The 23,615-nt window shown below is 40.0% G+C and overlaps 3 protein-coding genes across 9 annotated transcripts; all 3 read left to right on the top strand.

The window, feature by feature from the left end:
• Positions 1-2,180: 2,180 nt before the first annotated feature.
• On the top strand, positions 2,181-16,115 carry LOC127780630 (ATP-dependent DNA helicase SRS2-like protein At4g25120). Of its 7 annotated transcripts, none has more exons than XM_052307560.1 (31): positions 2,181-2,675; positions 3,046-3,219; positions 3,925-4,074; positions 4,317-4,484; positions 5,064-5,105; positions 5,199-5,362; positions 6,188-6,374; positions 7,439-7,495; positions 7,578-7,683; positions 7,768-7,901; positions 8,019-8,093; positions 8,205-8,330; positions 8,418-8,546; positions 8,620-8,703; positions 9,731-9,847; positions 9,932-10,032; positions 10,176-10,242; positions 10,809-10,859; positions 11,382-11,459; positions 12,499-12,702; positions 12,793-12,831; positions 13,325-13,396; positions 13,469-13,555; positions 13,631-13,687; positions 13,920-14,080; positions 14,270-14,363; positions 14,644-14,694; positions 14,905-14,967; positions 15,090-15,149; positions 15,279-15,341; positions 15,558-16,115. In XM_052307560.1, the coding sequence occupies exons 1-31, from the start codon at positions 2,274-2,276 to the stop codon at positions 15,645-15,647; spliced, it is 3,453 nt and encodes a 1,150-aa protein (XP_052163520.1). In that variant the 5' UTR covers positions 2,181-2,273; the 3' UTR covers positions 15,648-16,115. The 7 variants fall into 7 exon arrangements, with proteins under 7 accessions (XP_052163520.1, XP_052163519.1, XP_052163518.1 ...); XM_052307559.1 differs by having other exon boundaries at positions 4,302-4,484; XM_052307558.1 differs by having other exon boundaries at positions 4,281-4,484.
• Positions 16,116-16,846: 731 nt separating this feature from the next.
• On the top strand, positions 16,847-19,220 carry LOC127779691 (nucleoside diphosphate kinase 1). The gene is made up of 4 exons (XM_052306559.1): positions 16,847-17,026; positions 17,226-17,274; positions 18,249-18,480; positions 18,915-19,220. The coding sequence occupies exons 1-4, from the start codon at positions 16,976-16,978 to the stop codon at positions 19,030-19,032; spliced, it is 450 nt and encodes a 149-aa protein (XP_052162519.1). The 5' UTR covers positions 16,847-16,975; the 3' UTR covers positions 19,033-19,220.
• Positions 19,221-19,347: 127 nt separating this feature from the next.
• LOC127779690 (monooxygenase 2) lies at positions 19,348-22,634 on the top strand. Its single transcript, XM_052306558.1, has 3 exons — positions 19,348-20,739; positions 20,867-21,357; positions 21,863-22,634. Exons 1-3 carry the CDS (start codon positions 20,396-20,398, stop codon positions 22,408-22,410), a joined length of 1,383 nt encoding a protein of 460 aa, XP_052162518.1. The 5' UTR covers positions 19,348-20,395; the 3' UTR covers positions 22,411-22,634.
• Positions 22,635-23,615: the final 981 nt, after the last annotated feature.

Genomic DNA, 23,615 nt, shown 5'->3' with positions numbered 1-23,615 from the left:
GCGGCCAGCCTCCCTCGCCCCCCTTCCTCGCTGATCCACTACAGGAATCAACACGGTGGTGGAGGCAGCGGTCGAATCCAGTGTTGGGGAGCGTTGGGGGTGTTAGGGGGCTCGGAACTAGCGGCAACAACAACTCGAAATCTGCTACTACTTTTTTCTACGATTTGTGCTTCTACTGCATGTTTTGTTTATATTTATTTTTGGTATGGATGTTCTGGATTTGTTTCTGATGAATTTTCCGATATTCAGTATCTGTTTGTGATAAATCTCTAGATGTGGACTAGATTTTTCTATCACTGGCAAGTGTCTTAGTGTAGCCACGTGCGAAAATCTTGATTATCACAGAAAGCCAGGTTAAGATGTCCACATGCGAAAATTAATTTTCACACGCGACTGAGCAACCCACGTATGAAAATATTAACTTTTACCGACACATATGGGCATGCGAACAGCCCAACTGCTTGAGAAAACCCCTTTTAGCTGTATAGGATAATAGATCATGTGGTAGTAGCGGTTTTGTCTCCCTCCCTCCTCGTGCAGTCACATATTGTTTTGAAAATATAATATAATACTAATTACCTATATTATATTCTTACTGTCAAGGTGAATATTATAACTTCGAGTTCACATGTCCTAACTTTTTATGCATAAATTCTCACAGCTTCACATGAAATATTGTATTCCCTTTGTCCTACCTATTATTAACAAAGTGGCTATATTAGGGAATAGTATGAAAGAAAGTTAAGGCTCGTCGATGGTAATTCTCGTAACCGATATTTGTCGTTGTCAATCAAAACATACTCCCTCCATTTTGAATATGTATGACGCCATTTATTTTTTTTCATAATGTTTGACCATTCATCTTATTAAAAAGTTATATAAATAGCATTTATTTTATTGTGGCTTGCAGGCTCGACCCTGAGCGCAGCGCAGCAGTGCGGCCGCACTGTGATTAGGGATGTGATTAGGCATAGCTTAATAGTCTTAGGCCCTGTTTCTTTCAGCTTGGGATTATTATAATCCAGATTATTGGGAGTAAGCTGAAAGAAACAGACAACTTATTGAAATAGCTTATTATAATATGGAGCCCAACTTATTATAATCTGATAAGCTCATTTAGGTGAGCTTTTTCTAGATTATTGGGTGAAAAATTACCCACCATGCCACCTCACTCCTTCTTTAGACTTGCAAACCCAATAATCTAGGCTCTAATAATCTAGAAAAGAAACAACTAACCGCTTATTCTACTACAGATTATAACAATTTAGCTTATAGTAATCCGACTCAATAATTTAGATTATAATAATCCCAAGCTAAAAGAAACAGGACCTTAGTTGGCAATGCTACCGGCTGACTTGTTTTATCATCAAATAAAATATAATTTTAATTTATACTTTTGCATATTTGTGCTAAAAGTTTCAATAAAATAAACGGTCAAATGTTTTGAAAAAGTCAACAATAAACATTTTGCAAAGGAGGTGGTATCATTCAGATTTTACCGTCGAGGAGACCAATGGAGTACCAAACACAGATTTAGGTGTATGTACTTGCCTCATGTTGTTGAAGGAATTCTGAAGCTGGTTCTTGTAAGTAATTGTCTCATGTTGATGATGAAGCAATGGCAGAAACCTTAGGGACGGACTCATCCTCGCCCAACAAATTAGTTGTCAAAATATTATTATCAAATTGTATTGTTTGTAGGTGGTAGAGACGATGCAAGGTGAAGGCTTTTCAGCAACAACGACTACGGTAATTTTATATGAATGCCAGATTTTGATATATGATTTTGTTAAAGTCTCCGTTAAGCATTGTAATAGGGAAGCTAGTTATGGGACACATGTTCTAGCTAATCATGCTTTTAAGTTAAAGAATTCTTGTAACTGGGTTATCTTTTTTTTCGTCTGTAATTGCTTTTAAGATGTATTAATAAAGCGCGCTAGATGGCTTTCGTCAGAAAAACACAGATTTAGGCTGAGTTTAGTTCTAAACTTTTTTTTTCAAGCTTTCAACTTTCCATTACATCAGTACACACAAACTTCTAACTTTTCCGTCACATCATTTTAATTTCAATCAAACTTTTAATTTTAGCGTGAACTAAACGCAGCCTTATGTGTGAATTGGGCTACTTTTTTCCGTTTGAAAAACACAAGGCGAAACTTGAGCGGCTTGGCCTCCCTCCCGCCCACACACGCGCCAAACCAACCTCCACCCAAAACCCCCTCCAAACCCTCGCCGCGCCGCCGGCGATCGCCGCGGCGGTCGCTGGGGGGCCAATGTCGCGCTGGAAGGAGAACGCCTCCCCTCTCCCCCTCCACCCCGCCGGCTCCTCCTCCCTCCTCCCCCGCAAGCGCCCACCCCAGTCCCCGCCCCCTCCGCAGCCCCCGTGCCCGCCGCCGCGCCGCCCTCTCGCCGACGTCACCGGTAACGCCCTGCGGCAGCGGGGATCCGGAGGGGGAGGATGCTGGTACGGGGACGGGTATGGTTACAGCACCCCCGCCCCGAAGGCGCCCAGGTCCTCCTGCGGGTTCCTTCTCGACGACGACGAAGGCATGGACGAGGCGTTCCTGAGGGAGGTGGACGCCATTTGCGAGGAGCACGAGCGGTCCTCGGCCAGGAAGGATAAGGAGGCCGGCGAAGCGCCGCCATTGATCCCCTCCGAACCGGAGAGCGGAGTGGTATGATTTTTCTCTCTCTCGTTTCATTCGAAACTGGGGTTTAGGGATCTAAGGGCGCATTTGTGGATTTAGGAATTTTGTAATTGGGAGGGAAGTGGCGAGGCCTAAGGGATTCTGAAACTTGTTGTTTCTTGAAATGGGATTGCTTTAGGATCGAGAAGAGTTTGGGGGCAGAATTAGTTTATCGGTGTGATATTATCATGAATCTGTGACTGCTGGCAGTTCAACTGTATACTGGCGATTTTTTTTTTCTTTTTGAACTAGGAAAGCAAAGTTTCTGCCATTGGTGAAATGTACTGTAGCAGATCCTGAAGTGACTGTTTTTAATAGGGAACTAATTTTGATTGTTCTTTCTTTGTGGGGAATTCAGTCTGGAGATGCATTCCGGGAGGAGGAGAATGCCAATGGTGAGGAAGGTGATGCTCAGCCTTTTGCCACGAGCCAGGAAGAAATGGAGGATGCGGATGAAGAAGAAATCTGTGAACTGTGGTTTGGTGATGATTCACTTCCACCTGCCATTTCAATTGCCACAGGGGGTGGAGAGGTATGTCAAACGGTGGAAAACTCTGTAAGGTCCTGATGAATAGTTATTGGTTGGAGCAATCTGGCTCACTCAACTTTGAGCATTAATTTTGACAATTTGACCCTTTACAAAAACTAATTTTACAAATGAACCGCCGCCAAAACTTATTTAAAAAATGACTCTTTTGTTCAGCGCCAAATCGTGTAGCGCTGAACTTAGACACCTCAGCGCCAAATAGCACGGCGTTGAATGTACGTTGGCACGCTGACTCAGCCTTCCATCCACGGTGGCACGGTATTCAGCGCCAGGTGACGTGGCGCTGAGGTGTCTAAGTTCAGCGCCACATGATTTGGCGCTGAAAAAAAGGGTCACTTTTGAAATAAGTTTTGACGGCGGTTCATTTGTAGAATTAGTTTTTGCAAAGGGTCAAATTGTCAAAATTAATGAACTTTGAGAGTCTAATTGTGGTTTTCCTCATCCCTAACACTGATAGGAGAGTGTGATATATTCTTTGAAATTAGAGGAGAATTAGGATGGTCTGAAGCATTGAAAATTTTCTTTTTGTTGCTCTTCGATAAGAAAAGTTGGGCAAATGAATGCCGACCTGTTTTTTCCCCTTGAAATGCCGTTGTGTATGAAGTGCATAATTTTTAAGACATTATCATGTTAGTTGTTAGGTGTCTAGTGGCTAAAGGAACTTAGGATGTTTTGTTTGCTTGGCGGCAGTTTGAGGATGCATTCTGGAACGTCAGAGACATTACTGAGGAGGTGCACCATACAGGCTCTTCTGCCAAGTGCCAGGAGTATATGGACGGAAAAAATAGCGATGGTCCTTCAGTTCCCTCAGTAATTTGCCATGAAGAGCGGGAAGGAGAGGTATGGCTTATTTGCTTCATTTCTTAACTTTCAACAAATAAATGATGAATAGTTGTTGGGTGGTGGCTAATTCATGTTTCCTCATTCTCGGAAGGTGAACTGGGAAACTAAAAATTGAATTACTAGGTTTGCTTTGGAATCAAGAAAAAATGTGTTTAATTCCTTTTCTCTTGGGGAATATTTAGCTTGTCGTTGCATTCTTGGAGGATCTTGATGCTATCCATCAGGGTGATGCTACCAAGGGCCAGGAGGAGCCACAGGAAATGGAACTCGAAATTGAGGAAAATGAAGGGTGTGTTCCAAAGAAGTACTACGAATATTTTCAGTCCCTGAATGACAGGCAGAGTGAAGCTGCGTGTAGTGATGTGACTATTCCACTAATGATAGTTGCTGGTCCAGGAAGTGGAAAGGTATGTACATACATCTTTTCTCTGCGAATTGCATATATAACCAGTGTGTTTTGTTTCAGTGTCTTAATCTTCAGTATTATGGACATATGTTGTTGAGTTAACCGCTGTCATAAATTATTGGCCCCAGCTTCAATGTGAAACCAACTGAGACCAATTTCGTCAGATGCTCAGGTCCTTTTAGACCAACATCATGCATGATTTAGCCTCTTTGACTAATAAAAATAATAGTCATTTATCGATATGCATTAATTTTGTAGCTTTTGTTCTTGTAGCTGATACAGTTAATGATTGTTTCTGAATGAAATCCATCTGACCAAGCAAAATATATTCCCTAGATTATATCCTTTCAAACGTTAAACGGTGCAAGTGCCATCCATTTTATCGTATTTTTCATATCGGTCACATATAACAATATTGCAGATTCCATAAACTTTGTTGTGATTGAAAAAAGTTAATTGTTCTAAAAAATAATGTCTATTTGAGCTTTATTGCGCATATCAAAGGTCCTGTCATGCCATATTAAATTCCATGCTGGTGTATATACTGAAATTTTCCTTCCCATAATTGGCATGATTCAAGACATCAACAATGGTTGGTCGGGTGCTCACACTGCTCAAAGAGGTAAGGTTCACTGGTTGATATAATCAGAGTGAATTTATATGGATTTTTTTCTTGAAGCTCACATATTCACATATCTCCTTGCCTGATGATTAGGAATTTCCACCATCAAACATTCTTGCTATGACATTCACAACTGCCGCTGCTTCTGAAATGCGGGATCGAATTGGGACAGTTGTGGGGAAGGCAGTTGCCAAGGAGATTGTAATAAGCACATTTCACTCATTCTGCTTGCAGCTTTGCAGGACCCATGCTGAAAAGTATGTCTTTTCTGTTGGTGGATAATACTTAAAATACAATGCAACAATGGATATCGACATGCTTTTTTGCTCAGCATACTACACTTGCACATTTATCTTTGAAGTGCATATCAATGAACTTAGTGTTGTAGACCATTTGGTTCTGACAAAGTAATATCTGAATAAGATGCAGCCTGGAAAAAAAATGAAGCTGAAAATAAATTCTTGTTTTCTAGTTTAACTTATGATTTTTATGATGACGCTATTCATTGCGATGAAAATCAGAAATGCATTGAAATACCCATTACATAGAGATACCAGCACAATCTGATTTAGTACATCAAATCAGTCATCATCTTCAATTGTAGTTTAATGTTTCTAAATTCACTGACTGACAATTTGTTATGGTGTATCATATTTGCTAGTAGGATGAGCACATTTTCCCTGCTTAATCTGATTTAGTACATCAAATCAGTCATCATCTTCAATTGTAGTTTAATGTCTCTAAATTCACTGACTGACAATTTGTTATGGTGTATCATATTTGCTACTCCCTCCGTTTCACAATGTAAGTCATTCTAGCATTTCCCACATTCATATTGATGTCAATGAATGTAGACATATATATCTATCTAGATTTATTAACATCAATATGAATGTGGGAAATGTTAGAATGACTTACATTGTGAAACGGAGGAAGTAGTATGATGAGCACATTTTCCCTGCTTTCGGTGCGCTCTTATTTCCTACATCTTAGCAAGTGTAGGAATCATTTTAGATGATTGGAATCTTATCTTATTTATTGTTTTATTGTATGATTCTGATGCTCTAATAAATCCTTTAAAGGCTAGGCCGCACATCTGAATTCATAATCTATGGAAATGGGCAGCAGAGGAGGGCTGTTATTGAGGCAGAGCGTCTATTGGAAAGTGACAAAAATAATGGTCTAGGAGATGCAAATAAGAATTACGATGGAGATATTAAAAATTCTTTCAAGGACAAAGCTAAGAAATGGCAGAAGTTTGTTACACAGGTGCCTTCTACTTTTGAAGAATTCATCATTTAAGCATTTTTGTTTTTATTCCCTTCTCTATTTTGGTGCATAGGGAGCTTCCAAAAGGAACTGGGTATGTTATATTGTATGCATCCTGTAAAGTGAGGTGCACTGTTGCATCTACCTAAAGTGCGTGTGGAATGCTAGATTCTCTCTAGATTGGATCTGCTAGTTCCACCTTACTGTTACAGATCACAGCAGAATGTAGAACGCATAAAGGAAATGATTTAAGTTTCTTCCTAGATGCTGGGCTTAGGGGATTTAAAGCTACAGACAGTAATCGACAACTCCACGTACCTCATAAATACATAAGGCATGATTTAATCCAAGTTCTCAGTATGATGTTAAAAGTTGTGCTAATTATAGAAAAGAACATTGCCAAGATTCTTTGTGATAGACTGGACTAAAGCTATCTCCAGGCTAGGTCTGAACAAAGATACCAGAACTTGTAGATAATAAGAAATATGATATCAATGAATACAACTAATGGTAGAACCAGGAAATTGTGTGAAGCTCTCGGTTCATAAGAGAAAGAAGCATTAGTGCTAGTTGCATCTACCTCAGAATTATAGCTAGTATGTTATGCTAAATTCTGGATCATGTTAATCTTTGTTATGATTTCTGAATATAGGCCAGTAGGATACTCAATGCATGTTTAGAATGGTAGTCCTGTCTTACACTGTCTATGATGCATGAACTTCATATTACAAACACACTCTTCATGGTTTGAGGCATGTGCTTGCTAACACTGGGGAGGTGAGGTTTTTGCGTGTGTTGTGAAGGTTTCAGCCTGTTTTCAATCGGGCTGGTGGGCATTGCTCCCTTCCTATTCTCTCCTTCTCTTAATGAAATGATATGCGTATTAAAAAAATATTAAAGTGTCTAGAGCAATATAATGTGTTAGATCAAAACTTTGTATATGTGGTAATTGTGTCAAACTGGTAATGTCCCTGAAAAACTATTACAAGCTGTTGCTGTATCAAGTTGACCTTATGGGTAGCTTGATTTTATCTTTTCCCTAAATTTAGCATCGTCCTTTACAGGCAAAAGCTTCTGGTAGGACTCCAGAGGAGTATGAAAAGAAGGGGGATTTGACAGGAGTAAGCTGTCCTTTTAGTATAACCCCCTGTATTCTTATAAGTCTAACTATTGACCTCCGTTTCCTCTCACTTTTTTGAATAGGCTTCAATTCTTCGGCACTACAATGAAATATTAAGGTCTTGTAATGCTCTTGATTACCATGATTTTATTAATTCATCGATAACCCTTCTCACAAAGTTTCCTGAAGGTAATTTCAGTCCTGATCTCACAATATTATCTATTGTGATAAATTTTTGAATAATATGATTGTGATATGATATCACTCATGCAGTATACGACGAGTGCCGAAATACATGGCAGGCAATAGTAGTTGATGAGTTTCAGGATACAAGTGCTATGCAATATTATCTTTTAAAGACACTAGCGTCCCACAATCGCATAACTATTGTTGGTGACGAAGATCAGGTGCACAAATTATGGTTCATTCATCATCCTATAATTTGAACTTGTGATATCTGTTTATTTACTAGTGTTTTCAGATGCAATATGTATTTATTTTCATTCTATTCTTCTCATTTTCAGTCCATCTTCAGTTTCAATGGTGCTGATGTCTCTGGCTTTGATTCATTTCGTAGAGATTTTCCAAATCACAAAGAGGTAATTACGACATCTCTGTAAGAATTTCCTAACATGCACTTTGTCTTTGATGCGCAATCTTGATTCTCAGCTTGATGTCTGTTAATTGTGTTTTTGTGCTGATGGGTTTAGGTCAGATTGAGCAAGAACTATCGCTCTACACGGGCAATTGTTGAAGCAGCAACAGCTTTAATTCACAACAACACTAAACGGCAAAGCCACAAACTTGTTGAGACCGACAATCCCTCTGGGAATAAGGTGTCCTTAAAGATGCCACATATGAACACTGTTATTGCTTCTTCTTGCATCATTCCAGTTACTTATTCAATCCATCATTTTGTATAGATCATTGTTAAGGAGTGCCACAGTGAAGATTCACAATGTGCATTTGTTATTGACAAGATTATTGAAACCACATCTAGTTCAGTTGAAGGATGTCATTTTGGCAAAATTGCTGTCCTATATCGGAGACAGGTTGAGAAATCTTCCACTTATCGCTGAACCATATTTTTTGGTTGTGTTTATGGTCTAAGTTACCTGTACACAGATCACTGGCAAAGCATTCCAGGCGTCATTCCGCAACAGAAAAATTCCTTTTAATATTCATGGTGTGGCTTTCTACAGGAAAAAGGTGCTTGGATTAATTTTTACTCCCAATATTATCGCGGACTAGCAATTTCTTGAGTTGCTTTCTTACTGCCAAATTATCAATTTATAATCCTTGGTTCTATTAATATTTAAAGCATGAAAATTACTGGTACCTTTTCAAAAACACAAGTGCACTATCATCTATAATTATTCAAGAAACCAACCGTGCAGGCTGATTTTGTTTTTTTCACCAAATTATTTTGGGAATGTTCTGTGTTATTATATGGTGTATTGGGGGGGGGGGGGGGGGGGAGGATCTTATTAGTTTTTGACCATAAAGTTTGTTTGGTTGCTGACCGTAGTTTCCTTTTTTTCTAGTTTTTTCTTCGTTGTGTTTATCCCTGGACCTTAAGGGCCTGTACGAGTCTTTCTAGACTCACTCCCCTCTCTTCTTAATATAATGATGCACAGCTCTCCTGCACGTTCGAGGAAAAAAAGGTGGTGTTATGGACCGGATAGGGTAAGGGTCAAAAGACTGAGGGATAGGGCACTCACCCTCTAATAGTGCCAGCAAGGCTTCTCCTTGCTGAGTTATTAAGAGAGGCTTTGAGGCTTAGAGCTAACTTAAGAATTTAGATATTCATTGATTCATAATGGAGTACATGTGGTCCCTTTATATATAGGGAGGACTCAGGACTGACTTGACATCTAAGGATCTAATCTCTAATATTGTATGAACCAATCCATCTCTATCTCTTGTTTACAAACCTCACCACTTTCCTAACTAGATAATCTCCTATCTTTATTTGACCTATTCCTTATTTATAATGCCTAAACTGTTTCAGGGCCTGGCCAATGCCCATAACATAACATGTGGACTGAGCTTCTTGACATTATTTCTTTTAGGGTTTAGCAAAAACACATGTTTGCGTTGTGAACAAAAGGAACATTCTGATTATTTTACTCATTATTTACAATTACTTGGAACTTGGAAGAAAGTAACAACCCTCTTCATGCTGTTAGTTCTGTAAGTGCAACAATTTAAGTGCTTTACCATGTAACTGTTTCAGATTATCAAAGCTATTATGGCCATACTTAAAACTACATTACCAGGCTGTGATGATGATGTCCCATGGCATCAAGCCTTCAAGGCCATTCTTCCTGGTGACAAGGAAGAAAAAAAGAAGGTTCAGTTTTACCTGATTATATTCTATTTTTTGTATTTGTTACATTAAATTTGCTTATATTTAATAAATTATCGTAATTCCCAGATTATACATCATATTGAAAAGATATCATTGGCTAGAAAGTGTAGCTTCATATCGGCTGCTACTGACATCTTCAGTGCAAAGGTCTCTGGTACCTTCAAAAGGTTGTTATCTTCCGTGTTTACTTACCGTTCTACAGTCCATGTTTATTTTTTGTTTCTGCAGGGTTCTTTATTGCTATCTTCCAATGCTCATGGTGCAAATATAATGTGATGCTATGCTGAGTGTCTCATTCTGATGGTTGTAGGGCCCAGATTACTCAAGGAAGAAAGGTTTTATCAGCTTTGGATAGCCTATCAAAACTTGTTGAAAGGGTATGACAAATGGTCTGGCCATTATATCTGTATTTATGCAAACTAATGGACATGTTTCAAACTTTTAATTTATTTGATATATACAATAATGTTTAGGAATAATATTATCACAAATACCATCTTTCGAAAGGGTGCAATACTCACATACATAGACAAAAGTGTAAGATAATAAATTTATGAAACTTTGATCTCGTTTACCTTGTCTGTCAACAGAAAATAGGATTCTAATTTCTGTGTATGACTATTGACTCATCCCCTAGTATACATCAATCATACCATTTCTGTTTTCTGCACTGATAGTTAGTCATTAACTAGTAAATAGGATTCTAATTTCTGCATATCACCCACAACCTACTGACAATACATCACTGGTACATTTTTTGCTTTCTAAAATGAGTTGCTAATAGCCTTGAGCTATCTTGTGTCATCAATTCAATAAATATATTTGGTAAGCTATGCTTTTTGTACAATCAATTGAGCAATGATATAGTATTACTTTTACAATTATCTGTATCTCTAATTCGAACCTCAAGAGCTACAATTTATTAAACTTCTTTGTGATACAGGAACAATCAGTTTCAGTGGTCATTTCTTCTGCTGGAGATATGCTACCTCAGGTTCAATAAATTTTTTGCAGTTGTATTTAGTGAGCTTCGCCTTCATGTATGATCTGTTAGAAGTAGATTTAGAAACGCGCCATTTTGTTTCTTATGGTGCAAGTGCTGTACTATTCACTGTTATCTGGTGCACTTCAAGGTATTTTGTTTCATCCTAGAAAATAAATCAATAAATTATCGGCGCCATACATTTGTATGTGCATCATGACTTTTCTTGAGGTCCTATTTGCATGTTGTGGTCATAAAAAGTATTATCCCTGATGACCATCTAAGCAGTATTCTGGTGTATGGTTCATGGCAAGAAAAGCTACAAAGCCATGCTTTAGGCCCTAATGCACTTTTGCAGTACAAACTACAAAGATATGCTATATGTTACGTAATTTGGATCAAAATAGTGATGCACATTCAAACTTATTGAGTCTGTTAGGTTTACTAGTACTGAGCTTCATTAAACGTTTAATATCACTGTGCTTGATTCTGTTCAATTTCTTTAATTACAGCTACTTTATCATTTTTTGGCAGAAATACCTACTTGAAAAGCGTGCGATTGTTGATGCTGATGGGGGTAAATTATTAAATGAAGATAATGACATCAGATCAGTAAGTACATAGTTCATACACCTTTGATGCTCTTAGTGTTTTGCACATTGATGCTTGAGAAAGACTAAACTTTGAATGCACCAAGAATCAATTTTGGATTATACTGTCTCAAGCATTCAGAACTTGAAGAAATTATGGCAACAGAGCTTGAAGGACACAAAAATGCATTTATATCTACATATTTGTACTGTAGCAGCCTGCTGCTTTGGGTCAGTCAGAAGCATCCATCGGAAGACACTTATTCTTCATAAAAATGACTTAAAATTGCTTTTTTTTTTGTCAATCACCATGGTTGGACACTCAATGTCAATTGTCTATTTCCAGGACTTAAAACCGTGGACTATGTCTAATTTTCCATACCATCACCAATTTTATTGATGAAACAATAGTGTGTTACACAAGGTTATGCATAGTTAATTCTAGCTTAGTTCCCCATATTGTTTGGACTCCTTGTTGATTATACTTATAACTTCCTGTCCCCTATTACTTGACTCGGTGTTTTGGCTATAATTAAAAGGTAAAATGGTTGCTTTGGTATGTATTAAGAACCAGTACATGTAGATGGGAATCATAAACTTCGTCTGCAGCAACTTGCACGAGGTGTTTGGTTTGCATGTTCAGCTCCACCTAAGGTTTTCAGTAGGGAATACTTAGGAATAAAATGCGCCCTAACATGACATAAGAGGATAGGAGAGGTCAGGGGGGAGGGGGGAGCTATATTCCACCAAAGTTCGTTTTTGTTCTGATTGCCACTTGTGATATTGATTGGATTTTGTTAGCATTACCAAAATGTTGTAGGCGTTGCAATATATATATCAAACCCAAGTACGCTAATTGTTGTTGATGTTACCGATATGTGAGTTGCAAAGAAGCTGGCTGAAATTCTTTATTAACTGTCTTGTAGTGCCTAGACTCATATGAGGTCTCTTCATGAGCTTTCTGTTTTGGATTTTGAACATGTTTTGTTTGGATGGTTTATATTTGACATACATTTTGTATGCATAGAGGTGGTGTTAACTTATCCTAAATCAAACTGCAGGTCCTTCAGTTTTTAATGGATGATGTGTCTGACTTCTTATCAACACATTTTTCTAGTTCAGTGGATACAAGCAAGACTGAGGAGAAAGGCTGTGCTTCTACACTTAAAGCCTTTATTGATTATATCTCTTTGAGAGAAACTGAAAACTTCAGATCACGAAAGGAGGAAAATAAAAACTCTATCACATTAACGACTATCCACCAGGTTCTTTATTCCCTTAACTGCAATAAATTTATTTGTGCCATTTGGCAATTCTGACACTAAAAGATGTATATTCCCTTCTATGATTTGCAGTCAAAAGGTTTAGAGTGGGATGTTGTGTTTATCGTGCAGGTATTGTACTTTAATCAGTAGGAAATTTACGGTTTGTTCATCTTTCTGGGTGTTATAAAATCATAGAATTTAGCTGTAATGTTTTCTCATTTTTTATCATAAGTATGCTGTTTTATGTTGTGACGATAAAAAATTGTTCAAGCTGGGAATGGTATATGGTAGACATGCTCACATGCATTAAAAATTCAGAAAGGTTATGATATATATATCTGTGGATAATAAATTATGAGGAATTTGAAATATTGACTTGATCCAGAGTAACTTTGTACTATTCTTGCCTGTGACAACATGAGTGTGCCAGAATAGAGGACTGGTCTTGTTATATGCCTTTGTTTTTCTTTGATTTGTAATGGAGAGTCTAAACACTGCAAAATTTATGGATGGCTAACATATTTTGGTTCATGTGTTTGTTTTATTCTGATATTATGCAACTACGTTAATTTTTCCAAAGGAGTATTTTCTTGCTTTTGTTCACTTCAGTCCTTTTGCTCAGGCAAATGATTCAGAAATTCCTTTATTGCACGAGTACAATGGCACTGTGAAAGATGCTGGAAGCACACTGGAGGTTTGTTCAAATTTTATTTCTTTCCCTGATGTGATTTTCTGTATGTATTCTGCAACTTGGTTGTAATTACAGGAGGAGAGAAGGCTATTCTATGTTGCAATGACACGAGCTCGAAAGAAACTGTACATCTTACATGTGACGGTTGACTCTAATCGCCAGGCAGGTGATTTTATATTATATTCATCCTTATAAAGTATGTAGATTTCACTGACTTAAACTATTACTGGCGTCTAGCTGCTGCAACCTTCACGCTTCCTCAGGGAGATTCCTGCTCACCTTCTTGAGGTACAGGTGAGCACTATTTTGAGATCCTGTTTTGAATGGTATCGAGACCTGAAGAATGGTATCTCTATCCCATATTGTTGTGTATTCCACCATACAATCTGCTTGGAGCATTTTAAAAAATTGTAAATTTTAGATGGTATACAGCTATATATCAATCTAGAAAGTCATTTATATAAGTAATATAATCTATTATAGCAATAGTAGCTTAACATAATTTTCTCTTTTCAATAATGTGAAGGGTGAGGGGACTCTCAGAAAAACTCCTGAACAGCCGGTGAACATTCCATTTGATAAACCTGAAGGAGATACATCAGTTGAAAGGCCTATGGTGGTACGGAATGAAACTTCACCTTTCCCAGAAATGGATCAGCCATGTCTTGCTAATGATTTCTTGAAGAGGTAAATCAGCATGATATGATATATTTCCCTTGTGAGTTGTTTTTGTGCAAGCAGTTGTTTTTCCTGCACAATGTATTTAAAGAACAGATAATTTGCATCTATAACAAACACTTGCTATTTTATGTTATGTCATTTGCTGTATTTTGTTTCTCCCCTGACCAAAACAAATTCGTTCTTCTCTTTTTGCAGGTTTGAAATTGAGGATAGAGCCATAATTTCACATATATTTCATCAATGGGCGAAGAAACAGGCATTTCAAAATCCAAAAAGGCTGCTTGATAAGGTACTGAATATTTCATTTTACATTGGAAGGGTGCCATAATGCCATTGATTCGTTCCTATAAGGAGATTTTTTTTTTTTTTTTTTTTTGGTACAAGGAAAATATGGTCAGCAGTCCAGTGGGGGACTGAATGTATCAGCAAATTACATTTCTTCCATGTCTTTTGCTGTATTATTTTTGCTAGGAGTCAGGATCTTGAGACATGTTAGTTCTGAAACAGTCGTTGGTATTGCATTGCTACTGTACATTTCATGTTCAGTCTATCTATGCTTGCCTTTTCAGATTGGTTTTGTTATTGATGAACGCTTACGAGGTAAAGGATACAAGCGCAAGGTTGGTTGCTTTGTTCCGTTGATTCCACTATCTCCCTTTCCGTCACATCTTTTATTTCATGATTGTTTATTATATTGATGTTCTTTATATCATCTTGTCCGTAGTCGGTGTTATACATAGGTAATCAGTGATATTTTGATCATACAAATTATTATTTCTCATTCAGAAGATTTTACCCTGACATATTAACCTGCAAGTTCTTTTTTCCAGGATGTATTGTGCAAGCTGAAATCATTCTTAAGTGGTGATGAAGCGTTTGGTTATGCACAATATGTGAGTTAAGCTAAAACGATGAAAATTTTGGCAATCTCTTGACCTTGAGCGTTGATTCTCTTTAATAAATTATTTTTTTGAGAACTTTAATAAATTATTAATCTCATATTGTGAACTCTTAGGTTATCAAGTGGGAACAGATTCCTATCGACAAGCGGAGCCATTTGATGAGAGAGAGACAGGCAAGTTCCTGAATTACGATCTGTTATGAATTAACTTAGAATTTTTTTTCTTTTTAATATTAACAAGGCATCTTGAACCACATGATGGACACCTGTCCCCAAGATTCTCACATGTTTGTGATCTTCCAGGAACATTTCCAAAAGCAGAGGATAGAGAACTCCATGGGTTCCTCAGAACCTACACCTAAGCAGGTCAGAGTTATCTTTGCCAATGCTCTCATATCTTTACCTACTTTGACTAGCTGGTTCATCTGACAATCACATTGCCATTATGGTGCCCGTTATTGACAATAGAAAGCCCATAGTTTTTTTTTGGCAGAAAATAGTTTTACTGGTTTCCTTCGCTTTATATGCTATTCCCACCTGAATGGATTATCATTCAAACACTTTGCTCATCCTTTGGTGCAGATATCGTACCTCCGGAACCTGGGGTGCACCATCACACCCACGTCTCGCCTGCACGCGTCGCATCTTATCGAGAAGTACAAATCTCTATGACTTTTCACTGCTTGAACCTGCAGGGGACACATGATTTCAAGCTCAGTCTCAGAATTGGGACCATATATACAGCAACGCTGGTGAAAGTTCCTCATATTAACTGTACATGCTGTACATATCGATGTACTTTTCCCGTGGACATGGTGCGTTACATTACCAGGCTGTTCTTGGGCCACAAGGGCCAACCAAGAAACGAACCGGGCCTTCTCTTTGGGGAATCTGGCTCGGCCCACAAAATAACCAGCTATGGGAGACTCAGTCACATCCCTCATGCAACGTACATCCTCCGTCTTGTAAAAAAAATATCAACTTCTAGCTATGTACTTTATGGGATGGATTGAGTACGGGTTATGTGATCATTGCCTCTTGTTTTTGCGATGATCCTTGTACGCTAGTGCCTAGTGCTATAAAGTGAGCTTTGTATATAATTTGGTCCATTTTTTTAAAAAAAATAAACCTGCAATAAAACGTTTTCTAGAAACTGGACCTACAATATGGGGCCGTGATATTCAATGTGATGTGCATACAGCATGGTGTTGTATAATTTGGACGTCGATGTAGGATATTTTGTGAGACCATTATACGCGGTTGCCTACATAGCCTCAAATTATGTGACACGGTGCCAATGTGCCATAAACATCTCTATCTCTAAAATGCTACCGACGGTCTAGAATATATATGATGTTTAGGAGAACCAAAATTGACTTAAATGTTGTTATATTTTTCTGTCCTAAACGTCGTATATGATCATGATTGGATGGAGTATTTTATTAGAGGCCCACATGTAAAAGATATTTAAGAAAAAAAAAGACTAAATTACCAAAACTACCCCGCTATGTACTCCTATACTGCCCAGTCTGCCCTACAAGAAACTCGTGCGTGAACTTCTACTGTCACTGCACTCTTCCTCTGCACACGTTTCAGTCTCTCATCAGCCCGACGTTTCTGCTGCAAAACCACGGCCTGATTCCGATTCACGCAAATCGCGGCCAAATCTCGCAAACCAAAACCAAAATCGCCACCTGTAATGTAAAGAAAAGAAAAACAAAAACAAACAAAAGTGAAAAACAGCCAAACCGACGGCCCAAAAAGAAGCCGCAGCGGTGCGTTTCCATGTGGCGAATATTTCCAGGATGATTCCAATCGGCGCACGGCACCTCAGCACATCGCACCAGGGCTGATATATAAATAACCACCCCGTCTCTTTCACGACCCACTCCGCCTCGCCTCCACTCCTCTCCTCTCCGCATCCTCCTCATCGCCTCCGCTTCTGCTTTTTTTTTCTTTTTTCTTGTTGATCGGTTTGTTCGATCGGGTTCTTTGGAGAGATGGAGCAGTCTTTCATCATGATCAAGCCTGACGGCGTCCAGAGAGGCCTGGTAATCTGAGTTCTTTTTTTCTTTTAATGTTCTTCTTGTCGTTTTGGCCATAGATTTTCGAGAGGATTTTTTGCGGTTTCGGATCGGTTAAATAGCGTAGTTGATTGGTGTTTGTTTGTGAGATTTTGAGTTGTTTTGGTAACTTTCTGTACCGTTTTGGGTGGTTTTTAATGGGGAATTTTGATTTTCTGTTCTGCAGATTGGAGACATCATCAGCAGGTTCGAGAAGAAAGGATTCTACCTGAAGGGTATGGCTGATCCTTTTCCCCTCTCGATTTGATCGTATGGATTCATTTTTCATAACTTTCTTTTGTATTTTTATTGATCTAATTTTGGGTTGACCTACCCGTTTTTTTCAACACATATTATGAAAAGCAGAGGCTGACGATATCATAATACTCTGTTTCATATGGGTAGGTTGGGGTTGTGACATGGAGAATTTGATGGGTTTAATACATGATTCAAAAGCAAGATTTTTTTTATATAATTTATATGTTGATGATTGGCCATTTTTAACTGGGGACAACAGACTGACACAGTAATATTCAATTTAGTATATCAACTGATTCGTTGTCAAGTCTAATTTTGCATTACATGACATGGGCAACTTATTTATTATTATAGCAGAGATCGTCAAAGCCTCAAAGATGTAGTCTACTATTTGTACTTGTAATCATGGAAATATCTTTCTGAAAAGAAAACATCATTTGTACTTGCAATAGAGTTCAACTAATATCTTTGGCATGCATTTAACGTGCTCTTTTCCATTTTTTGTTCCTTACTAAAAGTTGTTGTACTTTAGTGGAAACCAAAATGTTTTATAAAGCATTACAGAACAACAAAAACAGCTGTCTTAAGGAACAGCAACAAAGAACAAAAGTAAAGGACTTTCATTTAACTTCCCCTGTTTATAACAACTGTGTAGCCATGTATTGGTTGATGTGGCGATTATAACAACTGTGAAGCCCATTTTTATGAGAATTATTCGAAATGCACGCAAAACATCATCCAAAAACTTAATTTCATTTAACTTCCCCTGTTTAAGAAATATACTTCCTCCGTTCCAAACTATAAGCATTTCTGTGTGTTATTCACAATGAATATCGATCTTGAGATTCATTCTGAAAAACAAGTATAAATGCTTTTTATTTTGGAACCGAGGTAATATTCGGTTGAGGGATGATGGTGCTTACGAATTACTTTTTGAACTGCAATGATCCAGGGATGAAGTTCATGAATGTGGAGAGGTCCTTTGCACAGCAGCACTATGCCGACCTTTCCGACAAGCCCTTCTTCCCTGGGTTGGTGGAGTACATCATCTCTGGCCCCGTCGTTGCGATGGTTTGGGAAGGGAAAGATGTTGTCGCCACTGGCCGCAGGATCATTGGAGCCACCAGGCCCTGGGAGGCTGCCCCCGGCACCATCCGTGCTGACTATGCCGTGGAAGTCGGCAGGTGAGTCATTCTTGTCTGTCTTGGTCATCAGCTCATTATTGCTTGAATTTTCAGTCAATTCTTGTGATCCTTTTAATCATTTGAGGATCATGAGCGATGGATGGTTCTTTATTTGTTTTGCTGGTAACATCAAACGATGCTTTTGTTTGAAAATGGGTGGTTAAGTGGCTTTTATTTTGATCTATATAAATGTGTGAACCTCTGTTTTTTTACCAGTCAGAAGGTAAGTGTGCTGTGATATTATTTACAAAAAAACTTTTGCATGTATTATGATGTTCATCTTTTCTATATGTTACGATGTTAGTGTATTTAGACATAATAACTACTTGGATTATGTTAAACTATGTTCAATTCTAGCTTTTGTTTTTGAAAAAAAAAATTATAATGCTTCCTGCTTATCTATGCCTAAGCTCAAGCTGTTGTTTCTTGTGTAGGAATGTCATCCATGGGAGCGACTCCGTGGACAACGGGAAGAAGGAGATCGCTCTCTGGTTCCCTGAAGGTTTAGCTGAGTGGAGGAGCAACCTTCACCCTTGGATCTACGAGTCTTAGAGCTTCGCGCCTATAATCGATCACCTCTTGGTGGCTGGTTCTCGTTAAATATTTGAGTTTTGTTTCAGAGTTATAATTTTGCTGTGATACAATCACAGTTATATGTTGCCTGAACTTATATGGCTTTTTAAGTTTCTGGATTGGATGTGATCCGAAAATAATACTAGCAGTCAGTTTTTGCTTATAAATGTCGTAATATCTTAATCATGCTCTTTCCCTAGGTTCATCCAAGATAAGCAGATAGTATTGCCTGATTTTCTTGTGGCACATAAAGCTCTTAGATTTGCAAGCGACCTGCTGTTCTGGACTTTGGAAAATTTACTAGAACTAACCAAATACCCGTGCTTTGCTATGTATTAAAACAAATTAACAGTAAGATTTTTAGCACAATTTTGTCCTGTAGAGATGTGGAGATGAAATATGATAGAATCCTATATATAGAGGGATTATTTTATAACAACATGATAGAGTAGGTGATCAATAAAAAAAAAAACTTGGTGAGCTGGTGGTAGATTCATTATCACCAGCATTGTTCTCTTTTAAAAGGAGTATAGATAATGTTGAATGCTGCAAGTTTCAAATGGTAAAATAACACAGCTGATTCTTACATGAGAACCTTGTCTATTCAAATGTACAGATGATTTTGCTTAGAATTGGGGAAAAATGAATATTGCAAATAAAGTCTGGTACTCTGATTGGCATTGATGAGTTGATTCTCAAGTTTCCTGAAGAATTTCTAGTCGTGAAGTTTCTGAAATGACATGAGAGTTTCTGCCTGTCTAGCAGGAAAAAAAAAATACAACAGAACCATTCTTAAATTTTCGAAATAAAGTTGGAAACTTTTTCTGCGTGAAATTATTTTGATCCCTCGAGGGGATGTTTCCTCGTTATTTGCATGTTACTCAAATAGCTATGAAAAATTTGAAAAAAATTAAGATGATGTATTAACATGTAATATATCATTACACAAGCATGCAAGTTCAAATTCAATTTCTATATCTCGCAACGAAAAAAACAAATTAAATTACAGTTAGTTAACGTATATTCACAATCAATTTTTTCATTGCGATATATAGAAGTTAAATTTAAACTTACATATTTATAAAGTGATATATCAAATTCTTTCATAACTATATGTACATTCCCTCGAGGGATCAAGATCCACTCCCATTGTCTGCTTTGGTGAGTGACTCTCAACCAGGTAAGGACGTGTCCTGTGCATCATCTTCAAGGTAAGTGTGGCTCCCGATCGTCCACCTCTCCAAACCATCCATCGCCCCAAAACCACCACCACACTGTCCGCGCATGGCGCCCAGCTCTCCATCTCGTGTCGTGTCCAAGAAACGCTTGTGCTGCCATCACCATGGCGCTCGCCACCACCTCCTCCCACGCGCTCAGCTGCTACCTGCATCCCCGACGCCGCCGCCACCGCGCACGCCTCAACGCCGCCGTGTCGCCGCGGTCTGAGGGCGGCGGCGGTGTCCGGAGGAAGGAGGAGGTGGAGATCGTCATAGTGGGCGCCGGCGTGGCGGGCCTCGCCACGGCGGCCTCGCTGCGGCGGCTCGGCGTGGGCTCCACCGTGCTTGAGCAGGGCGCGTCGCTGCGCGCCGGGGGCACGTCGCTGACGCTGTTCAAGAACGGGTGGCGCGTGCTCGACGCCATCGGCGTCGCCGACGAGCTCCGCGCCAAGCACCTCCGCATCCAAGGGTACGTCTCTCTCTCTCTCTCTCTCCTCCTCCTCCTCCTCCTCCTCCTCTTCTGTTGGTGTCTCCATGGCTGATCTCCAAGTCGAGTTCTGAGCTCCATTGGTGACGTTCCAGCTGACCGGCCGCAGGATGAAGATGCGGTCGGCGTCGGCGGCGGCGGGCGGCGTCCTCCGCGAGTTCTCCTTCGAGGAGGAGGCACCGGGGCAGGAGGTCCGCGCGGTGGAGCGGCGCGCGCTCCTCGAGGCGCTGGCGTCCAGGCTGCCGCCGGGCGCCATCTCCTTCTCGTCGAAGGTGCGGCGCGTCGCCGTCGCCGTCGCCGGGCAGCAGGGGCCCGGCGGCACCACCGAGCTGGAGCTCGAGGACGGGAGGCGGATCGTCGCCAAGGTGGTGGTCGGCTGCGACGGCGTGAACTCGCCGATCGCGCGGTGGATGGGCTTCTCCGAGCCGAGGTACGTCGGCCACATGGCGTTCCGCGGGCTCGCGCGCTACGACGGCGACGGCGGGCAGCCGTTCGAGGCGAAGGTGAACTACATCTACGGCCGCGGCATGCGCGCCGGCTTCGTCCCCGTCTCACCCACCCTTGTCTACTGGTTCATCTGCTTCAATCGACCAAGCCCAGGTTCGCGAAATTTGCTTAGTTTATAAAAACAAATAAATATCATATGTAGATTTGCTTTCGAAAGTATTATCTTAATACCATGAAATTAAAACACGAATGTTAGGGAAGAACTAATATCAAATAATCAGAAGGGGCAAGGCTTCGAATTCAGATCGTCTAGCACACCACCTTGTGAAGCTAGCCAGAAGACTCCTAGGAGTTTCTCAATACCATGAAATTAATTATTAGATTTTATGAACTTATTTTGATATAAAATCGATTAACATCATTGACTTAGGATTCAAGTTTCAAAAGTTTAACCAAATGTTATCCTAAACATCGCGCATTTACGACCAAACAGATTAACAAGGGAAACAAGTGAAATTTTACATTTGAAAGTTTTTTTTAAGAAAAAAACTGTTCAATGTTGTATAGCACTCTCTAAATTTGTTAGTTATTCTTGCTTGAAATCTTACCATTTTTCGTAGCTGATGTGTTTGAATAATCTTTGACTCTACTAACTTAGGGCCAAAGATCACGGACCCGGCGGCGCTCAAGAGGGAGGCGCTGGAGCTCGTCCGCGGGTGGCCGGAGGACCTCCTCGCCGTGATGCGCGACACCCCGGACGACGCCGTGGTGAGGACGCCGCTGGTGGACCGGTGGCTGTGGCCGGGCCTTGCCCCACCGGCGTCGAGGGGCGGCGTGGTGCTGGCCGGAGACGCGTGGCACCCCATGACGCCCAACCTCGGCCAGGGCGCCTGTTGCGCGCTCGAGGACGCCGTCGTCCTGGCGCGCCGCCTCGCCACCGCCGCCGCGAGCGAGGGCGGCGAGGCGAGCTCGTACGGCGAGGCTATGCGGGCGTACGAGCGAGAGCGGTGGGGGCGGGTGTTCCCGCTGACGGCGAGGGCGGGGCTCGTCGGCGCGCTGGTGCAGTGGGGGAACCCGGCGGTGTGCGCGGCGCGCGACGGCGTGGTGATCCCGAGGCTGGTCAGGCTCGGCCCCTTCCTCGAGCACACCAACTTCGACTGTGGCCTGCTCGAGCCGTCGGCGGCGGCGGCGGCACCGTCGCCATGACAGAGCCAAAGCTGTTGTCTGAACAGTGGCGCAACTGCAGCTTTCTCCCACACTCCCTCTCTCGCTTCAATGTAACTACTGTATTGGATAGTGGATGCAAATTTCAATGCTAGCATTTTCTAACTATTGTTAGACAAACATTTGCAATAATGTGAGAAAAGACATTATCAAAATTTTGCAATTGATACGAATGAATCAATATATAAATTGAACGTAACCCCATATACTAATGATGTTTAAGGACTATCTACTGCTCAACTCTTTGCTTTATCTAAAATACATTCCCCAACTTCAAAACCAGATATTATATGCTGTAAATTATGAATACCCGAAACATATAACCATTAAAGTCAGGTTTAGTACAATTGGAAACCATATAAGATGCTACTTATAAAAATATTTCAAAAAATTAGTAGACCCCACGTGTCAGGGGTCACCCTCTTCTTTTTCTCTATCTTTTCTCTCCTTCCTCTTCTTCCTCTATAAAGACTGAGCAACAAAGTAGGGAGGAGGGTTTATACGTCGGCGCTCCAGGGAGGGAATGATGGTGATGGCTGTGGTAGGACATGTCCAACGTCACGGAGCAGCCAGCAGTGGTGGAGGCCGAAACGAAAACTACGGGAGTAGCGGAACACATGCAACAAGAGCGCAGAGTTTCAAAGGAGAGATTTTACCAATATTTTAGCCGTGACACGTTTTTTAATATCTACTAGTAAATTACACTTATTTTGGGTGTTTTGTAATAAAATTTACTTTTGGACAAAGCTAAGAGTTGAGAGGGTTGTAAAATAGGCTTATCCCTGTAGAGTCATAGATATTTTAGCGCATGGTAATAGGAAACGTATAAACTTAAACTTTGTGGGGGCAACATCTCGTGGCGGGCCAGACGCTGATATGCACGAGGTTGGGCTCAACGTGTTGGCGTCACCAATTAAACCCAGCCAGCTAAGTTCCTTCAGGGGGATTTTGGGTGACACGCGAAACAAGAAAAAATATCGAGTATTAGTTATGACAAATATATATATATATATATATATATATATATATATATATATATATATATATATATATATATATATATATATATATATAATTTAATTATTTTTAATTATTTCAATAAACTTTCATATAGAATAGAGCTTTTTTTTAAATGGAACTGCTAGAAAGCTTTCGCAAGTTTTTTGCCGTCCAAATTTTCGGATTTG

Source organism: Oryza glaberrima, chromosome 7 (genome assembly GCF_000147395.1).
Source record: "Oryza glaberrima chromosome 7, OglaRS2, whole genome shotgun sequence".
Lineage (NCBI taxonomy): Eukaryota > Viridiplantae > Streptophyta > Magnoliopsida > Poales > Poaceae > Oryza > Oryza glaberrima.
The sequence above is the reverse complement of the archived record's forward strand: the minus strand, read 5'-3'. Positions and strand labels throughout refer to the sequence as shown.